Raw genomic sequence first — 19,716 nt, 5'->3', positions numbered from 1 at the left:
TTTCAAGTTGGAGGTCAAAAAGATTGAAGAATTGATATCAGTTTGCATATTAGACTAGTAAATACTGAGAGTCCTGGGCGGATCTATGAATTGCCCATACTATATTTCGTATAAAGTGCTAGTTCTATGCCACCCTACAGTATCAGTCAAGATCTCGGTTGTATCATCGTTTGAATTAGGTGATAGCCACATATTCACTACTACGCTTAAACTAGCGTGATACTCTAGTACGCCAGTACAACTAACTCACTCTTTATGTTGTTAGTATATAGTTCTACAAGACTCCAATAATACATGCCTATATTTGATTCGCCTTCAATAGTCATAAACAGACTTATCCTATCTATTCTGCTCCCTTTCAACTACAGCTAGCTTATCCAGCTACGTCAAAATCTCCTTGCCTAAACCCCAAAATCACAAAAACATTTTCATCGTTTAGATTGCCTGTCTAGCAATTGTCGCACTCATAATGGCGAGAAAAGAACGGATACAGGATGTTGATACAACTTCAAAGGCTTCGACAACAGATGCTATGATGCTCAAACCAGTAACAAAAACTCAAAGCCTGTTTGTGCTCTCCTCGACAAACTTCCTAGAGGTAAGCAATCAATATTCTCATCTTGACTCTAGGAACTAATAAAACAATAGAGATTCGCGATGATATTTGGCGACTCATCCTTTTGAGACCGGTTGCTATCGTCCCAAGGGTTCGCAAACGGGAGTACCTATTTGCAACAGGGAGTCAAGCCGAAGGTCACAAGCATTGTAGGTTTCAACGAAAATATAGTTACGGGTGGGCCCAGGCGCCTATTCCAGAGACGTATGTCGATGGTAACACCATTATTCAAGAAATTGCATGGACTACAAACCCTACCCTGGAGGAACTCAAACTTATTCAAAGTGGAGCCAAAAAATTCACGATTGATGATTTCTCGGAGCCTGGTCGGCAAATTAAATGTGCTGTACATCATCGAGACGGATTTGGTCCTCAAATCATAAAGAAGACCGAATTTCAAATACACCCGTTTGGTCGTTCTGTCAGTATCATGCGAGTTTGCAAACAAATGGAGCAAGAGTGCATTGTAATTCTTTACGGAGAGAACAAATATGAGTTTAATGTATCAGACTGTCATAGGATGCACCAGCTGAAGACCCATGGGATGTCCCTGGTTTTCCGCTGTTTGAGGAGTTACCCAGTAAGGCCACTATTAGTATCGCTATTGAGAAACTTTTCGATTTAGAATGCTATCAGCCAGCGTTCATTGCAAAAGATCCATTTGTTCGTTTTATGGCGTACATTGGACGCAATAACTCTTCACTACTGAGAGACATTAAATTTGATGGAGGATTTACGCTTACTCTCAAGACGCGTGGCGAAAGAAACCCGGCGCTCGGGTTTGGAGCAATTCTGCCCATGTATACGCTCATAATAGCAGAGGTCTGTCCCAAACTACGCAAGCTCACCTTGCATCAGCGCTCTCTCGCCTTTGACACCGACAATAGAAGTGCCGAAAAGGAAAAAGAGATGGGGTATGACTACGGCATGATGTATAGTATCTTAGGTAAAGTGGTTTCTGGTCTACCAAATCTCCAGCAACTTCAACTAGGCGCTTACTTCGAACATCCAACTGGTCGTTATCCATCTGATTGCTTTGCAGATCATAGATACGAGTGGGGAAAGTCTATTCAATGGATGAAGTCTGTCGACGAGCGATATGTCAACCAGCTAAATACACCATGTAATATACCAACCAACCTGTCGAATACTGATGTCAGGAAAGCCCATGTTCCAGTCCGGAGTGTTATTTATAGTCGCCACAAAGATTCGCTAGAACACGAACGTCCAGGTAGTTACGGTACTAGCACTTGCACCTGGACTGTCACCCGCTGCCCATCCCAAACAAATCCGGGCTCTGTTGGAAAATCGCCAACGGATAGTCATCATCGAAAGATAGATATGGATTACTGCCAGAAAAGCCTGATGATGTTTGGAAATGTTCGGATGCACATGGTGGTGTCAGATGGAATCACGGACGAATCCTGAACATTTCAACGAAGGTAGACCAGGACAGCGCACCCCGTACCTGGGTTCCTGGCCAGCGCGTGAGGAGATGGTAGACTTCACCCTGAAGGATGTTTGGTATTTCCTAGCAACATGCATCTGATTTTGACTAATTGGGTAGGCCCGCGCATGTCTTTCAGATGTCAGAATTGCTAGGGCACCAGTGGGTTGGTACTGGGCATATCGATTGACAGATGTAATGTTTATAATGTATCCAACGCCCAATTGATTAATATCGTAACCAATCATTTCATTATCGTATTGGTGGCGAATCTTTCTGCCTTTTAGGTGCTTCAATCAACAATCCAAAAGATATCGCGGAGTTCAATTTTAGCAACATTCCTTCAATCAGTTCACCCGCCAGTGTAGGATTTGTTTCTAATTGCAACAGGGGTTCGGGGTAAGATATTTATCTTGAATTTGGAGTGGCAGATGAACTTCCAAGGTCAAGTAACTTGATTCTTTTCGCTGAAGCTATCATGAAATAGGACAATTCTATAGCTGATTATCGATATTTCATTGAATCATTAAAACTGCTTTGAGATGTGCATAATGTGATCCATACAAATAATTTTCATCTTGAGAATGAGTCTCGTAGTGCTACTTGATGTGAAACATTGGAAACTAATCCATGCCTCGAAATTTTCCCATGCACCTTCCTTCATTTACTGAACTGCGATCAAATTTCACCACATTCTTCCAGATTCGACTACCATTTGAAACCTTCCAGATACTGGTTTCGTTCAAAAGTCTCTGGGATAACATGCGGAGTAGTTGTATCTCCTAATATTTTTCCCGAGGCCCACTTGCCATAGTACCTACTTGGCGAGATACATCCTCACAAAGTATGCTTCGCCTTCCCAATCAAATGCTTGTTCACCGGTGTCAATGGCTCCCTCCCTTTCAAAACTGCATCGATGTTTTTCATTGCCAATTCCTCAAATCCAATGTGGCTGTAGAAGTGTCAGCAATCTGTGAAACAATTTATGTAAAAAGGCATACGTTTCAAGTGTCCCACCAGCATTATGGCTGGTAAGTGTGACATTCCCGGAAGCCTTTAACCTGTCGTTTACCCTGGGCTCATGCTCATGAAAATCCAGTCCTACACCCACCAATTTTCCTGACTCAACAGCTTCGGCCAATGCTTGCTCGTCCACTAAGACACCTCTTGCAATGTTCACAAATCTACTTTTTTCCTTAAACTTGCTCAACCTCTGTCGATCAAGAAGTTTTCTTCCATCTGGAGAAGCAGGTGTAGCAAGAACTACGCAATCACTAAGGGCTAGCATGCCATCCAAATCAGTAAAGAATTGTGCTTCAATGGCAGCTTCCTGGGATGGAGTCTTTCGGACGATGTCGTAGTACAGGATTTTCATTCCGAATGCCAGAAAAGCTTTCCGGGCGATGTTATAGCCAATGTTTCCCAAGCCAACAATACCTAGCGTGTGGCCACGAGGATTGTGAGACATAGCTGCGGCATTGGTGTGGCAATCTTGGAACGAAGCAGCACCAGAACGAGCAGCTTGGGTGCACCTTATGTGTGTTAGCACTTATAATGTGTGATCCAGGTAAGATTGTAAACCCACCAAGTGAGGTTTCTGAATGTAGCTAAGATCAAGAAAATAGCGAAATCTGCTACAGATTCGGTAGTAGCTGTGGCGCTGCACAAATTTATTAATTACATATGCGGAAAATCTAAAAGTCACACAAACCTGTTGCAATAGAAAATACCTATCCGGATCATGCGTTAGTAACACAGGCTGAACACTTATCACACAAGAATCCATACCTCGGTCGGCCAAAAGGTCTACATCGACCCAATCAAAACCAGCCCCGGCAGATGCGAATATTTGGCATGATTCAGGTACTAAAGGGATGAGCTCCGAATCCCATCTACCCATTTCACCACCAGTATTCCAGAACGGTCTAAATATGGCGGAAAAGTTGCCCCATCTGTTTTCTTTCAAGCCTTTCATGAATTCATCACGTTGACGCTCTTCTGTAGAAGGTCGTATAATTGTAAAATCCTTAGAAAACTGTTCATATAAATCAAGGTTCCATTTGACTGGGTCACCAATGTGCAGAACTATCGGTTTTGGTTTGACGGTAGTCATGGTAATCATAATAAGAACACAGTTCACGACTCGGTGTGAAGAGAAAAAGCGGGATAGCAAGTGATCAAGAAGTCGAAGATATGATTCAATTATGAATCCTCACTACTAGCTGAAGGAATTATAGTGACTTGACAAGAGGCCTTTGGGTGCGGGCGATAACAATCTTGTCACTGCATGTTCACTGCATATGCAGTTATCCATGTCGGAGATGCTTCTGCCCAGCTTTGTGTAGACTACTACCCACCACTCGATTTCACAAGACCAATCATCAATTGGAAGAAGTTTAAATCAAAGTTTTATCGATTGTTATCGATGCTGGCACCTGATCAGCTGTATACATGGCGGCGAGTATAAGATAAGATTGGTTGCGCTGAGTCGTATGATGGCACGAAGTTCATACAAAAGAAAAGAAGTTAATGCCTTACTAATAAGGTTCTAAGTTCAACTTTAACCCCAGAACGCGCAATTCCGAACGGGCCGGATGGAAACATGAGTCCGGGGAGACGACGACATGTATAAATCGTGGCACCTCATCTGGCATCTAACGACTATCGTCTTCTCACTAGTACTACATGAAAATCTTACACGACGTTAATCATGGCGTCTCCAAACAAACCTGGACTCCCAACCTTCCACCACCTCAATGTAAGTGGGCCGGGCAATCATTCCATCGGTCCCAACCTACGGAGTATAAACCAACGTCCCCCCACCAAATGCACCCACACATGCTGACGCCATCCCTTCATGTAGGACTCCCAATCCCAACGAATCCTCTGGTTTCTCGAAGAATTGGGAATTGAATACAACCTCGTATGCCATACACGCGTGGAAGGTCGTGCACCACCCGAACTCAAAAATGTTCATTTCATGGGAAAGGCCCCAGTTCTTGTCACATCCGACAATGTGCCCATCGCAGAAAGTAGTGCAATCCTCGGATACCTGATTGATACGTACGATAAAGATGGTAGATTTGCCGCACAGGATAAGGTTCGCGATGAGAGTTTGTCGTCCTTCGCTGGGTCGACTATTGGAACTATCGGAATGATTGAGTTGATATTTGATATCGTGGCAGGAAGATCTCCGTGGCCACTATCAATATTACTCGGTGGTGTCAAGTCGAACGTACATAAAAGCTTCACCGGGCCGGAATATGCAACTCAATTTCAATATCTGGAGAAGGAACTGACAGATGACTGGTTCAATGGAAAGAATTTGGGAAGGTCTGATGTAATGCTGAGTTGGCCCATGGATTTCTTGGCTGCAAAGAAGTATGTGGACTTTGAGAAGTACCCCAAGATTTTCCAGTGGAGAAAGAGGATACAAGAGAGAGATGCTTGGAAGAGTGCAATGGAAAAGGGTAATGGGTATAATTTGGCGGAGATGTAAAGGGGAATTGTCTGTTGTTTTTGCTGAAATTGAAACTGGCATGTAGGATCAACGAGTAATTTTTTATGATGTACAACTGTCTCAATTTAATATTGCATCGATGTTAGTACGTCTGATGCTTATGATCGCATTTTCACTTTCCTCTCAAAAACATGTCTACAGTTATCGTGCACTCCTACTAGCCGAAATGCATTTTTTCCATTTTTGATGTGTTTTATTCTTCAATACTATAATTTATTTTATTAATTATATTATTATAACCGATCTTGGAGGTTAGCTTTTATAATAATAAGGAATAGTATTATTATAATGATAGTGGAAGATCTAGTCAGTTTAAGCTTGAGGGATAAATCGAATATATAGAATAAGAGTTGAATTGAAGTCAATTTAGAAGAGCTAGGCTGAGTTGAGATGAATTGCTTGCTTTTTCCTAGATTTTCTTTAAAGAATATTCTAGGTTTATATAGTTTATAATGAAATTCCAGTATATTCTATGCTTATAAATAAGATCGATTTAAATCGTATCTTATAGAATCATTTTAGATAATAAAAAGAAAGTACAACCAATCAATTTAGCGATATTTCCTGTATACTTCCATCTAGTTCCATTTCATTCTATTCCATTATAAATCAATTTGATAAGAGATACTATTATACAACTATATGATAATATGATTTTATAATATAAGATCATATTATATGTGTATTAGTCATCAAGATATCCCTTATTTAGTAAGATATTAATAAGTGATTTAGTGGACTTATTATGAATCCTCACAACCGATATCCCTACTATGTACACGGCCCTACTATATGCACGCTCTTATTATTTATATAAAATGTTATATTAAATTGAATTAAAAATTAAAAAAGCAATGAAAATATTTGAAATCTAGAATTGAGATAATTTGAATAAATTAATATAACATTTTGAAATAAAAATCTGAAATTCAGAAAGTTTATAATAATAATATAAGGCCCTCTGAAACAGGACCACAAACCCTTAGACAGAACAGCCGCAGGATCGCCATGAGCGGTACTGAGCGGGGGAACACCAGAGGCAACAAGCCCCTGATTAGCTAACATTACACTACTATGAGCGGCTGGAACGCTAGCGACCCGTAGGCCCGCTCCTTAGTACGTCTAGAATTGTCACGGGTTCACTAGCGTAGTATATTAGCGTAGTGGATGCTTAGTCATCTTTGTCATTATATGGCAAAGTTACATCGTACCACTTTCAATCTCTTTGTAGAATATCATATATTCAATCTAATATCTATTCCTTACACCGTGATAATATATTCTATCTTCTTAAAGGTCCTATTGTTATATATCAATAGCAATTCGATTTTGATAATAATACTCTGATAAAAACTTCATTTTCACTCTCATCTTCATTCTTATCTTTATCTTTATCCTTATTTTTGTTTTTATCCTTATCTTTATCTTTGCCTTTAAAATAACGGATATACCTAATTCATCGTTTGCAGAAAACGGAGTTCAAATATTCGATAATCTTAGAACAAGTATTCGAATTGTTTTTGCTGAATGGTAATAACTTGTAAGTAAACTTTCAAACATCTCCAACCCCAATCTTCAAAATCTAGTGCTCAGTCTTTCTAAGAATGAATAATTATACTTATACTATTTATATAGCATTATTAATAATTCATTAGAGTCACTTCATAACATACAAATTAGAATGGATATAGATCTGAGCAACGAGCATACAGCCCTGGTTGATATACAAATCTACTTACAAATCTAGATACAACTGAATATAGTATTACAAAACCAGCTTTCCCAATTATTACAAAATACATTAGCCTAGATGTCACGGGATCACCTCTGGGAGTATTCAGAAGCTTTACCGCTGAGCTAAACGCCCAAAAGACTAGGAGGTAGAACTGGAAGTTCTACCTTACTCTCACATATATAGCAGGACAGGACAGGACAGAAAGGGCTTAGTGTCACCCCGTGACACTAGACCTTCAATTTACCTATTAGCACTCAGCGATAAATCTTCAAAAACCTGGAAACCTTTAAAGGAGAGAAGACTAATATAATAGTATAATAGAATAAGTATCTAGCTTGAAAACAAGGATTACAAATTTGCTGGATATCTGATATCATTGTATTTGATATTAAGAAGAAGAAACTTTTGTATATAGCCTTCCTTATCGGAGAATATACATACCAAGAACGATTAAAGATATTGATAATATTTTACAAAATAACTCGGTCTATATAATTACTGATTTGTTTCTCAAAAAGCTTGATAGCCTTTATGTTACAATCGACTTTGAACAGGAAGCAGTAATTCAGTTTGATAAACTCAAGATATCAGAGAAACAGGCCTTTGCAATATTCTATATATAGTTGGAACATTTAGACAATCAATATTACAAGTCTAATCAAAAAATAATTCTTATTTTAAAGCAAAAAGTCTCTAAAAAACTAAAACTTATGATTTGTATAGACTTAAGCCCCTGCGCACTAGATGATATTGAAAGGTAGAAAAAGAAATTTACAATTTGGAATCAGAATTACTAGGAAAATGATCATTACAATATAAGTTTATCAAAAAACAATCACAATTAATCTCGATTCAACACAACCCCCCCCTACACTTGCCACCACTCCATATAGTAACCCTATAAAGCTTGATATAATCAAATTCCAAAACAAAATATAACAATACAAAAAGGAGTGTCGTCTCAGCCTTTACTATTACTATAAGAAACCAGATTATTCTATCTAGAATTGTAATATGAAAAAACAAATCGATACACAATAAGTAATTAGAGAATACAATACAGAATCCTTAAAAGGGGTATTAGAATATAATTGCAATAATGCCGGAAAAGGAAATTAATAATTCGACCAAGGTGGACAATATCGAAGTAATAGCAATTACAATCAGAATGACTTTTGGAAATATGATTATCAATAACAGCCCTACACGTGATAACAGCTTAATACAGTCCATAGTTATATCGAGAATAATTCTTTAGCACTCTCAAAAAGTGTCTCTAATATCTCTCCATACAACAATACAATATCACCATCACCATCCAACAGCATATACGAGTTCTTGGGAAATATATCACCTTCATAATAAATTGATCATAGAGGTTATCAAGAAATAAGGAATGGATAAGATATACTGTAGATAGTACTGAGCCGTTATAACTTAGTTCTATAAATAGCAAATCTCTATTTATCCAAACTATTATGTTTCCAATATACACTTCCCCTTTTAATATAATTAGTCTGATTGATAGTAAATACTTTGATAAAGTATTCACTAATCAATCATTTATCAATCAATATAAAATTCACATTTAACTCTTATCCTATTATTAACAGCTTTGCTTAGTTAATAATAATATAGCAGATATTATTATGGAATACTTTATTATATTTATAGTAATAGAATTATATTTAGAAATCTGGATATTCTTTATTACAAAACTCTCCTTCAATATACTAATTATTTTTGGCTTGCTATAGTTACAATATTACAATTCGCATATAAATTGAGCAAATATAACACTTTCTTTTATTTCTCAATATTATACAATGTAATGTTATCGTAAGAGGAGCTTATGCCCTCAAGTATCTATAATCAAATCGATTTAGTAACAATCTGATAATACTTTAATTCTTCAAAATATTGATTCAAAAACCAAAAGAGTTTTGGATATATTATTATTATTAAAGATTGTTTTTCAAAAAGCTTATAAGATAAAAGATTATTGGTTATTATATATAAAGAACAATAACAAATTTGATAATAATTATGGATTTGTGTCACGGCGCCAACTACATGATCTGTAGTTGCCTTCGTGCCTCAGGCACAGCATACTAGCGTGCCCTACTTTCTATAAGTAGGGCTTCACTCTTCCATAGCTCTTCTACCCTTATAATACAATATAAGTCTTTATCCATACCTTAACAGTTTGTACCATCTTCAAATAAACTATTACAATTTTATTTCTTATTTTATTTCCAAAGCCCTATCGATACCTTATCCCAATTGTATTGATTACATCTACCATTGATTCATTGTACACCCTGCCACCGATATTTTGAGTCTCAAAAAGTGCCGAAGATGAATAAACAAACATCTACACCAAAAACATCTGCATCTGGCTTACCTCCACAATTCCTTTTCTTGAACTATATTCTCAACTCCGCTGAAACCGATATCTCTCCCTTTACAAATCTATTTAATAATCCAAATGCTATATACTTCATTACTGCTCAAGCTGTGTTTGAATCGATCGAATCAATTACAGGCTCATTACAAGCCCAAACTGTTACTGCTTAGATTCAAGCTATTGATACTCAATCAAAGATTGTCGAATTGAAAGATACAATTGAGATATTGAAAATTACTATTTATAATAATTCGTAAGCTTTATTTCATCACAAGTATCTTATTGTTTCTGAAAAGTTTAGTGGTAATAAGTAAGATATTATAAAGTACTAAGATCAGTATACGATTTTTTATAATATAATCAATCGTTATTTGATCGTGGATTACAAAAATAAATTAGAGTTTCAGAAAATCACATTTCTTACTAGCCTACTTTCTGGCCCTACTTATACAAACAATCAGATACACTTTGATATAATTACAGATAACACATATAATTCTAACCTTTAGCCCTTTGGATGGCGCATTGTAGTAAGCATCTAGTATAAATTAAACAAGCAATACTAGATTCTAGATTTCTCACACAAAGCTTCCATAGATTACAATAAATATAAAATGAAGAAGACCCTATTTGATAACTTTATTACCGAATTCAAGCAGCTTGTTATCAAATGCAAGAAGACTGCTGAACAACAAGTTGTTGATTTTAAACTCAAAGTTTCATAAAAACTAATCGATACTTTAATTAACTATCCTAATAAACCTTTGCTACTAATATTGATATATGGATAGTCTAGTGGCAAGATATCTACAATAACTTAAAGAAAAAGATTCATCTTGATAATCAACACAAGAACCAAAGCATCAACTTCAGCAATCAGAAAAAACCCAATGAAAAGAAACCTGCTATCGCTGCTGTAATACCTACACCTGATCCCTCTGAAGATCCTATACAACTAGATACTGCTTACCAAGACCAACAATCCTTATTATATTACAATAAAAAACAATATCTAGATCTTGGCCTTTGTTTTTATTACAAAAAGCCTGATCATATCAAATTCAACTACAAAGAAAAGCAATGCAACAATGTAAAATATAATACCAACTCAAGAATTATATAATATTCTGATCGTCCTTCTGCTACAAACCAATACGCTCTGAATGTCCACCGTTTTCCTGTTACCGATCACTATCACAACCCTGGACCCTATTGTAACACTTATAGCCCTACTTACTAGAATACATTCCCACCTGCTAATCGTTTCCCAACTGCCACAGCACCATTTCGATACACCTCTCCAATCCTTATTGGTAGTAGAGATCTGGGTGGATTTGTTGAAGGCTTTGTATATTTGGATAATAGCGGAAATTCAATTCCCCAGCCAAACATATTAAAAGACTAACCTCGATTTATAATTGTGAATCAAGATTCTTTATAGAAAGTTTGCCTTTGTGGATTAAAAGATTGATTATATTTAGGGATTCTTTATATCTTAAAACAATAAATAGCAAATCTTTTAAAATCTCAATAGAAATTTTCCTTACATCTAATATGATTATCCTATTTATTAGTTTAATAGATAGTGAAGCTATGGGATATAGGTTTATAAATAGAATCCTTATATCCAAGCTTAGTATTCCTATACATCCTCTCTTTACTACCCGTAACCTGTTATTTGCAAATAAAAGAACTTCTGATATCCTATCTCAATATGCATTGTTAGATCTATAGATTAATAATTATAAAGAAATTGGCTTATTCTATATTACCAATCTTTCTGACGCAAACCCTATGATCCTCGGTTTTCCATAGCTTCAACGCTATAACCCTATCATTAATTGGGCAACAATAACTCTTAAGTTCATGTCCACGTACTACTCCAGATATTGCTGCCCAGTTAACTCTACTACAATTGTTATCCCCGATTATAATGATATACCGATCTCAATAGATATAGTGCTCAATCCAATATTATGTACATTTATTAGAAAATCTATTTTGAAGTTTATTTTGAAGAAATCTATTTCAACCCTATATCGTACCTTTGCTGAAGAAGTTATCGATAAAAGTCTCTAGACTTCCTTTTTTTTATTTAAGACTAGTTGATACTTTTGGAATACAATCCTCCAACTCCAGTTATGGAGAAGAATACTAATAAAAATCTTTACAATATAGATCCTGCTAATTCAATACTATTCGACTCAAATTATTGTTATACTCACCAAATCAATGGAAAAACAGAAATTCGTATTAAAATGATATCAAACCGGCCAATCCTGAAACCAGCCCTAATGCAGATTATTGTAAACTTTAGAATATACAAAAGACCATTACGAAACCAAAACGTTTTATCCCCATTGAACCCCCTATCGCTACAAAAGCCCTCTAAGGAATCAACTAACGCCTTACGAAATATCCAATAGAAAATGAACAATATAAAGTTTCTTACAGCTAATAGCTTTATTCAATTCTATAAAGATCAGAAAGTTTATATCACAAAAATAATCTGGGATGAATTAGATAGAACTTGCGAGTTATATTGTATAGTAATAACAATCCTATTCAATTATGTTATAGTATTATGGAAGTGATATCAAAAAGTTTATAGAAAAGACTAATCGATTTGTATTATCTATAATAGAGATTTAGAGTAAACTATCACCCTGGCTTTGCAATCTATTCATTGGGTTCTTACCCTCCTTCACTAACAAGCTTTTGCCATAACACTTTTGAAATTACAAGATCGAAATTATACCAGGCAAAAAGCCCCTGTACAATAAAGATTGCCTAATGTTCCTAGCCGAGCTTTAAGTTGTTTGTAAATGGCTTGATGATAATCTAAATAAAGAATTCATTCACAAATCCCACTTCCGATTAGCTGCCCTACTTCTTCTAGCTGCAAAGCCTGGGGGGGGCATTCGAATTTGCTAGAACTACCGTGGACTGAATAATGTTACTATTAAAAACTGTTATTCACTGTCACTAATTAAAGAAACTCTTGATACTTTATGCTATACTAAAGTTTATACTAAATTGGATATTATCGCTATATTCAATAAACTACGGATTGCGGAAGATCACAAATAAAAGATTGCTTTTATAATTCGTTTCGGTTTATTCGAATTCCTGGTGATACCTTTCGGCCTTTGTAATACTTCTGCCTCGTTTCAGAACTATATCAATCATATTCTTTTTGATCTTCTGAATAAAAATTGTATAGTATACCTAAACGATATCTTAATCTACTCTGAAAATGTTATAGATTATTGAAAGTAAGTTTGCAAAATCATTCAGAAATTCATTAACGCTGAATTACAAATTGACATTAATAAATACAAATTTGAAATGAAAAGAATAAAGTACCTCAGCCTAATCATTATTTCTAATAATATTGAGATGAACTCTGATAAGATTAAGATTATTCTTAAATGGAAATCATTAACTAAGCTAAAAGATCTTTAATACTTTCTAGGGTTTATCAATTTCTATTAATGTTTTATTTGCAATTTTTCTAAAATTACAAACCTTTAAACTGCTTACTGAAAAAAGAGAATATATGGAATTGGACTGCTAATCAAGAAAATACCTTTGAAAATCTGAAGTATGCCTTTGTCTCCACTCCAATCCTTGCAATGTTTGATTACCACCGCTGTATAGTTATCGAGATAGATACTTCTGATTGGGTTGCAGGCGGAGTACTCTTTTAGTATAACAATAAAGGCCGATTATGCCTGGTTATATATTTTTTCTCAAAATATAGTATTACTGAATATAACTACAAGATCTATAATAAGAAACTACTAATTATCATCAAAATTCTTAGAAAAATGGAGACCTAAACTATATAAAATTCAAAAGCTATTCGAGATTATTATTGATTATAAGAATCTAGAGTATTTCATATCAATAAAGATATTAAATCAAAGATAAACTAAATAAGCTGAATTCTGACTAATTTCAATTTTTGTATTATATATAGACTGGGTCTTAAAACAGTTTATCCCAATACACTGAGTAGGAAAGTAGAAGATTGCTTTATACACGCTAATCCTAATAATAACCAAATCAAGAATCACTTACAAATAATCCTTCTGAAAAGAGTATTCGATATTATTGTATTCAAGGATCTTATTTGATAAACAAATAAACAATATCGATCTTATCGCAATGCCTATAGGTATAATTATCCCAATATTGAGAAGCTGATTAATAATCTTATCGATAAAGTATACAAATTATCCGAATTGGTTATTACTATATATAAAACACTTTTAGAACCCAATTGCTTGCCATTAGCTGCTATCGATCCAAAAAGATCTTCGAATTGCTTTTCAAGATTGTAGATTAATCAATAATAAAATTTTCTAATCGCAACTACCTCTTTTATTCTCTCTTTCACTAAACTTCACATTCAGATTATATATCAAATGCACTTATTAATCCGGCAGGACATCCCCGGTTAAATTAAAACTATTGATTTCGTCTCCCGTATATATTGGTAGTTCAATATATTGAGGGAAATCGAAACTTATGTACAAGTCTGTTAACTCTGCTTTCGAACCAAAGCCTCCCATCTTGTCACACCCGGATTTCTAGAACCCCTGCTAGTACCATTCCATCCCTGATCCAATATCTCCATTGATTATATTACAAACACCGTTATCAATCAGCAAATGCTATAGCAAAAAGTATCAATATATTGTTTATAGTTATTTGTTGTTTAATAAAAATGTATTATTTCATTCTGGTTATAAAACTATTTGTAAAGAAGCTTACTAATTGGTTTATCGAAAAAATCTATTGTCTATATGGTGTACCTGATAATATAGTATTCGATAGAGGTTTACAATTTATATCAAAATTTTGGAAGTACTTATTCAAACATCTATCAATCACTTTAAAATAATCCTCCTCGTTCTATTCCGAGTCCAACGGATAATAGAGAGGATTAATGTTATGGTAGAATAATATCTTTGGGTTTTTATAAACTTTCACCAAGATAACTGGTATGATTGGGTTTCTATTCACAGAGTTTGTGTTTAATAATACCATCTCAGAGATTACCAACATATCCCCATTCTTCGCTAACTACGGTTTTCATTTATGCCTCGGTGTTGAGCCCTTTTTACTTGTTTCCCCAAATCTATTATACAATACAAATACGAGTTCCTAAAAGCCAATGAGATTGCAGACCGATTTGATATCATCTTAACAAAATTGAAAGCTCTAGCTACTCAATTCATTTAGAAATATAAAGATTACACTAACAAGATTTGTATTAACACCCCTTTATATAAAGAAAATAACAAAATATAGATTAGTACTAAAAATATAAAAACTAATCACCCGATGAAAAAAGGTGATAACAAATGGGATGGTTTTCTATAAGATTCTAAAAGTTTATAAACAAGCCTATCTACTCCAGTTTTTTATTAGTTTTAAGATCTTTCTAATATTCCATAATTTATTACTTTAATTACTCCCACCGTTTATTTAAACTAGTTGGTTAAGAAGCAATTAATAAAGCCGAATCTTGTCAAAACTAAGACCGTATTCCTAGAAAGAGATAAACAAATAAACGAGGAAACTGAAACAATAGGAATTCGATAAACTACTTGATTGCCATAACAAGAACGGATTTCATTACCAAGTCAAATAGAAATATTACTTAGTATCTTAGTAATCTGTCGAAGATCTTTATGGTTAGGAAGATATGATTATCACTTTTCATTTAACAAATCTAGATAAAACCAGAACCGCCCACTTGATAAATTTTAAAAGATTTACTATTCCTAATCCCCCGCTAATACTTACATCAAGTACACCCCCGAATCAAGGCCGAGGCAAACCTAAAAAGCTCTGGTAATTGATTATTACTCCCAAAAAAGTTTATTTTAATCCAATAGTAGAAATTAGAGTATTTTAATATTATTTTGTTTTCTAAAAACGGTCAATTGATATTGCGATCATGGACCGATCGCCCTTGAGCGGGGGGTACTGTCACGACGCCAACTATATGATCTGTAGTTGCCTTCGTGCCTCAGGTATAGCATACTAGCGCGCCCTACTTCCTATAAGTAGGGCTTTCACTTTTCATAGCTCTTCTACCCTTATGGTACAATATAAGTCTTACCCGTACCTTGACAATTTGAAAATTCTAATATAGAATAAGATATACCTATTGAAGCAATGCTCACCTCTAGTATAAATTATTACTATACAAAGACTTGTAATAGGAATACAGATATATAAATACAGATGATATAAAACCAGCCAAAGATATATTTAATAGTAATAAACAAAATTGCAGAACAAAAACAAAGAAACCAAACCCAGCAAGGAAACCATTATCATCCCTTTAATATCATTATCAATAATTCGAGAACACAAAATAAGCCCAAATATGAAGAACATTTGATGGTTATATACCTCAAGCTTTATTTCTTTCTATCAATAAAACATGTTCGTATAATGCGAGTTATCTGGGATGAGTTAGATTAGGCTATAGTATTTAAATAGAAGCTCGATTATGTTTTTGTAAATAACTTTACTAAAAATAAGCAAAGTTATAAAAATGTACTTCAGGAATATAATAGCCTAACGAAAGTACTTTCTATAATGCTATTATACTTATATGGATTTTGTTTGAGATTATTATAAAACTAGCTTACCTACAAAGAATCTCTGAGACTAATATACAAGTTTTTAATAGGAAAATCAGACCTCAGTGATAAAGAGATACAAAATATACTCCCTAATTAACTTCAAAATAAATTACCAGCTTTCCTTTCTCGAAACACTAAGATACTATTACCACAACAAACTTGGGATTACAGAATCGAATTAATGCCAGACAAAGAATTACCTTATTTCAAAACCGGCCATTATCATTATTAGAACTCGAGGTAATTCGAAAATGAATTGATAATAATCTCTTTAAAGGATTTATTCGGGAATCAAAATCTCACAATACAATACCACTCCTTTTAGCAGTAAAGTTAGAAGGTGGAATCTATATCTATTAAGATTATTAAGAATTAAATAATATTACAATAAAGAATCACTACCCTCTATCTATTATACAAAAAACTCTTAATACATTGTATAATACTAAGATTTACTTCAAACTGGATATTATCGCTGCCTTCAACAAATTGCATATCATAGAAAGAAATAATGAAAAACAGCTTTTATTACATATTTTGGATTATTTGAATCCCTTATTATACTCTTTAGATTATACAATGCATCAGCATCTTTCCAGTATTACATCAACCATATACTTTTCATAAACTCGACAATACTATATAGTATACCTTAATAATATTCTTATTTATTCTAATAATAAGACAAAACACAGGAAGTATATACAAACAATTATCCAAAAACTCGCTAATGCAGGCCTACAGATCGATATCAGTAAATACGAATTCGAAACAACATCTATACAGTATTTAGGCCTGATTATCATTATAAACGATATCAAAATAGACACCGATAAAGTCAAAGCGATTATATCTTAAGAGCAACCCCTCTCGGTAAAGGACCTATAGTGTTTTTCTAGGATTTGCCAATTTCTATCAATAATTATAAAAAACTCTCGAAGATTTGTTATCCTTTGAATAACTTGTTATATAAGGATATCTTCTGGGTATGGGATCAAATGTATAAAGATACTTTTGAAATACTAAAATAGGCTTTTATAACCATATCTATTCTTATATATTTTGATTATAACAAATATATGATTTAGAGACTGATATTTCGGATTAAATCTTTAGAAGAGTACTTTCTCAATATAATAATAAGAATGTTTTATGACTAATAGTTTACTTTTTATTAAAGTATTTAGTAGCAAAGTGTAATTACGAAATCTACAATAAAGAGCTTCTAGCAATAATCAAGTCAATAGAAGAATAGCGATCTGAATTTCAGAGCTTGTAATAAGAGTTCGAGGTTTTTACAAATCACAAGAACTTAGAATATTTTATTACAACAAAGGCCCTCAATCAACAACAAATTAGATAATCCGAGTTTCTATCCCAATACAACTTCCGTATTATATATAGACCAGGTACTAAAATCATTTGTCCGAATACCTTGAGCTGTAAGCAGGAAGATAGACCAAATCTTTCGAATCCTGATAATAAGTAGTTGAAGAATAGAAAAAGAATAGTTTTATTAATACAAAGGTTCGATATTGATCTATATAAAGAATTGACAAGGGAAGTAATACTGGCACCTATAGATTTGATAATACCTATGGGAGACAAGCCTATCAACAAATTGATTAATAATACCTATACGAAATCCGATATAGTACAACAATTGTTAGTAGCAATTAGAGATCTGTATATACGAAAATGGCCATAGAATTCCGAAAGACTATGAGAATCGCTATATAGGACTGTAGAGTATCCAATAATTGTCACGGATCGCACCCAATCGCAGCTGCGATCGCTCATGTGCGCGTTTGTGCATGTGCATGATCATGTGTATATAGCTAGTATATAGGAGTGCTCTATGAGCGCTTTGCTCCCGATTCTGTAGTTGTAGATTTTAAGGATAAATTGTACCCTGCTCTTGCAGTTCTTTTAAGGCAAAGTGTCACATTATTTATAACTTATTATATAATCATACGGCTATCTGGTGGCCAATCAAATAATACCTTATAACCATAATACCTTCTTGGGTATATCGAGGATATTCGATATCACTTATAGGAAGAGGGCTGATTCCGAGTAAATCTATTCGATGGAAGATAACAAACCCTTAATATATAGAGTTACAAGTATTGCTATCATATCCGACCCATTTACCTTAAAGGGACTCCATCACTCTTCTCTTCTTGCTGGCCGAGTGCTCCCAGTCGACGATAGTCAATCTCAACGGAGCGACGGTTACAGTCCTTATAGTTCTAATGTAAATACTGGTAGATGTGGAAAGGGTAAATAGTCTGGAAACGACTCCTCGATCGAGGCATTAACTCTCGAGGGTAGTATGTCGACGTATACTCTTCTGTTACAAAAGAATAAATACCGATTTTTAGAGACTTTGAGGACTTGCAAAATGAAATTGTAAGACTCAAAGACAAATTGCTACAGTGTAGTTTTAGTATTGCTTATTCATCTCAATCTCTAAGACACCGATAGCAATATCACACAGATTCCCTTGCAAATCATGGAGTCCGGATTTCTGATGTTCTAGTCGATTCTATTGAAAGGGCATCTCTACTACCGGAAAAGGAAGAACAAGAAAACCCCTGCTCGCGAAGTCAGTCTTCGCGATGATTCCTTTTGAGTATCGATAGCAGATCCTTCTCAAATCCGGTTGCCCTGTTGAGCGATCTACAAATTCACTGAACACTCCACTCTCGTTTACCTACTACTGCAGTAGAGTGTCTGTATATTCCGAAGCTCATCAATCTTTATTCAAACTCAAAGATGGTGTGGAGCTGAAAGCAAGCCTTTGGCAGCTATTGGTCACCGAGCGACTCGAACTTTACGAAAATTCGTTTATTTTGGAAGCGCAATGGTGATTTTATGTAGTAGATCAGATGGAAGGAGAGGCATAAGAATATGTGTTCTTGCTGTACACTCAAGTTCCTTGCTTGATAGGATAGTAATTGATCGATCAGCTTGCAGTTATTTACAAGAACCCGGTTGAAGCTGATTATGCATGAACTGAGTACGAATACTGGGTTATGCTTAATAATATTTAACAAGAAAACTTCCTAGTATAGTATTGCAGGTTTAGATTATTAGCTATACAGGCGGAAATCACCGATCCGACAACTTTTCTTTACAATCTGGAAAGAAAAATATCCGATTTCCTCTAACGAGTTATTAGCCTTTATATTAATGAATGCTATATTGTTAAGAATCTAGCTATCAAGCTTATTGAGATCGATAAACTCGAAGTTACGCTTCGAGAACGCAATTGTTATAGAACAACTAAAGAGATACCTCTTAGAAAGCCGTCTAGTAAT

At 34.6% G+C, this 19,716-nt stretch overlaps 3 protein-coding genes across 3 annotated transcripts; 2 read left to right on the top strand and 1 right to left on the bottom strand.

Annotated features, from left to right (window-relative positions):
• Window positions 1-469: 469 nt before the first annotated feature.
• EAF02_007162 (uncharacterized protein) lies at window positions 470-2,044 on the top strand (the record flags this gene model as incomplete). Its single annotated transcript, XM_038903210.1, has 3 exons — window positions 470-598; window positions 651-1,082; window positions 1,136-2,044. 3 exons carry the CDS (start codon window positions 470-472, stop codon window positions 2,042-2,044), a joined length of 1,470 nt encoding a protein of 489 aa, XP_038756689.1.
• Window positions 2,045-2,900: 856 nt separating this feature from the next.
• Window positions 2,901-4,176, bottom strand: EAF02_007161 (uncharacterized protein; the record flags this gene model as incomplete). Its single annotated transcript, XM_038903209.1, has 5 exons — window positions 2,901-3,015; window positions 3,065-3,595; window positions 3,649-3,723; window positions 3,775-3,793; window positions 3,852-4,176. 5 exons carry the CDS (start codon window positions 4,174-4,176, stop codon window positions 2,901-2,903), a joined length of 1,065 nt encoding a protein of 354 aa, XP_038756688.1.
• A 324-nt stretch (window positions 4,177-4,500) lies between these two features.
• EAF02_007160 (uncharacterized protein) lies at window positions 4,501-5,974 on the top strand. Its single transcript, XM_038903208.1, has 2 exons — window positions 4,501-4,821; window positions 4,927-5,974. The coding sequence occupies exons 1-2, from the start codon at window positions 4,774-4,776 to the stop codon at window positions 5,560-5,562; spliced, it is 684 nt and encodes a 227-aa protein (XP_038756687.1). The 5' UTR covers window positions 4,501-4,773; the 3' UTR covers window positions 5,563-5,974.
• The last annotated feature ends 13,742 nt before the right edge of the window (window positions 5,975-19,716 follow it).

This window comes from Botrytis sinoallii, assembly GCF_014898435.1.
Source record: "Botrytis sinoallii strain Bc 23 chromosome Unknown BSIN_012, whole genome shotgun sequence".
In the NCBI taxonomy this organism is placed as follows: Eukaryota; Fungi; Ascomycota; class Leotiomycetes; order Helotiales; family Sclerotiniaceae; genus Botrytis; species Botrytis sinoallii.
The sequence above is the reverse complement of the archived record's forward strand: the minus strand, read 5'-3'. Positions and strand labels throughout refer to the sequence as shown.

Coding starts and splice junctions, on each gene's coding strand:
- EAF02_007160 (XM_038903208.1), top strand. CDS start 4,774: ATGGCGTCTCCAAACAAACCTGGACTCCCAACCTTCCACCACCTCAAT. Junction 4,822..4,926: donor CAACCTTCCACCACCTCAAT/GTAAGTGGGCCG, acceptor CCCTTCATGTAG/GACTCCCAATCCCAACGAAT.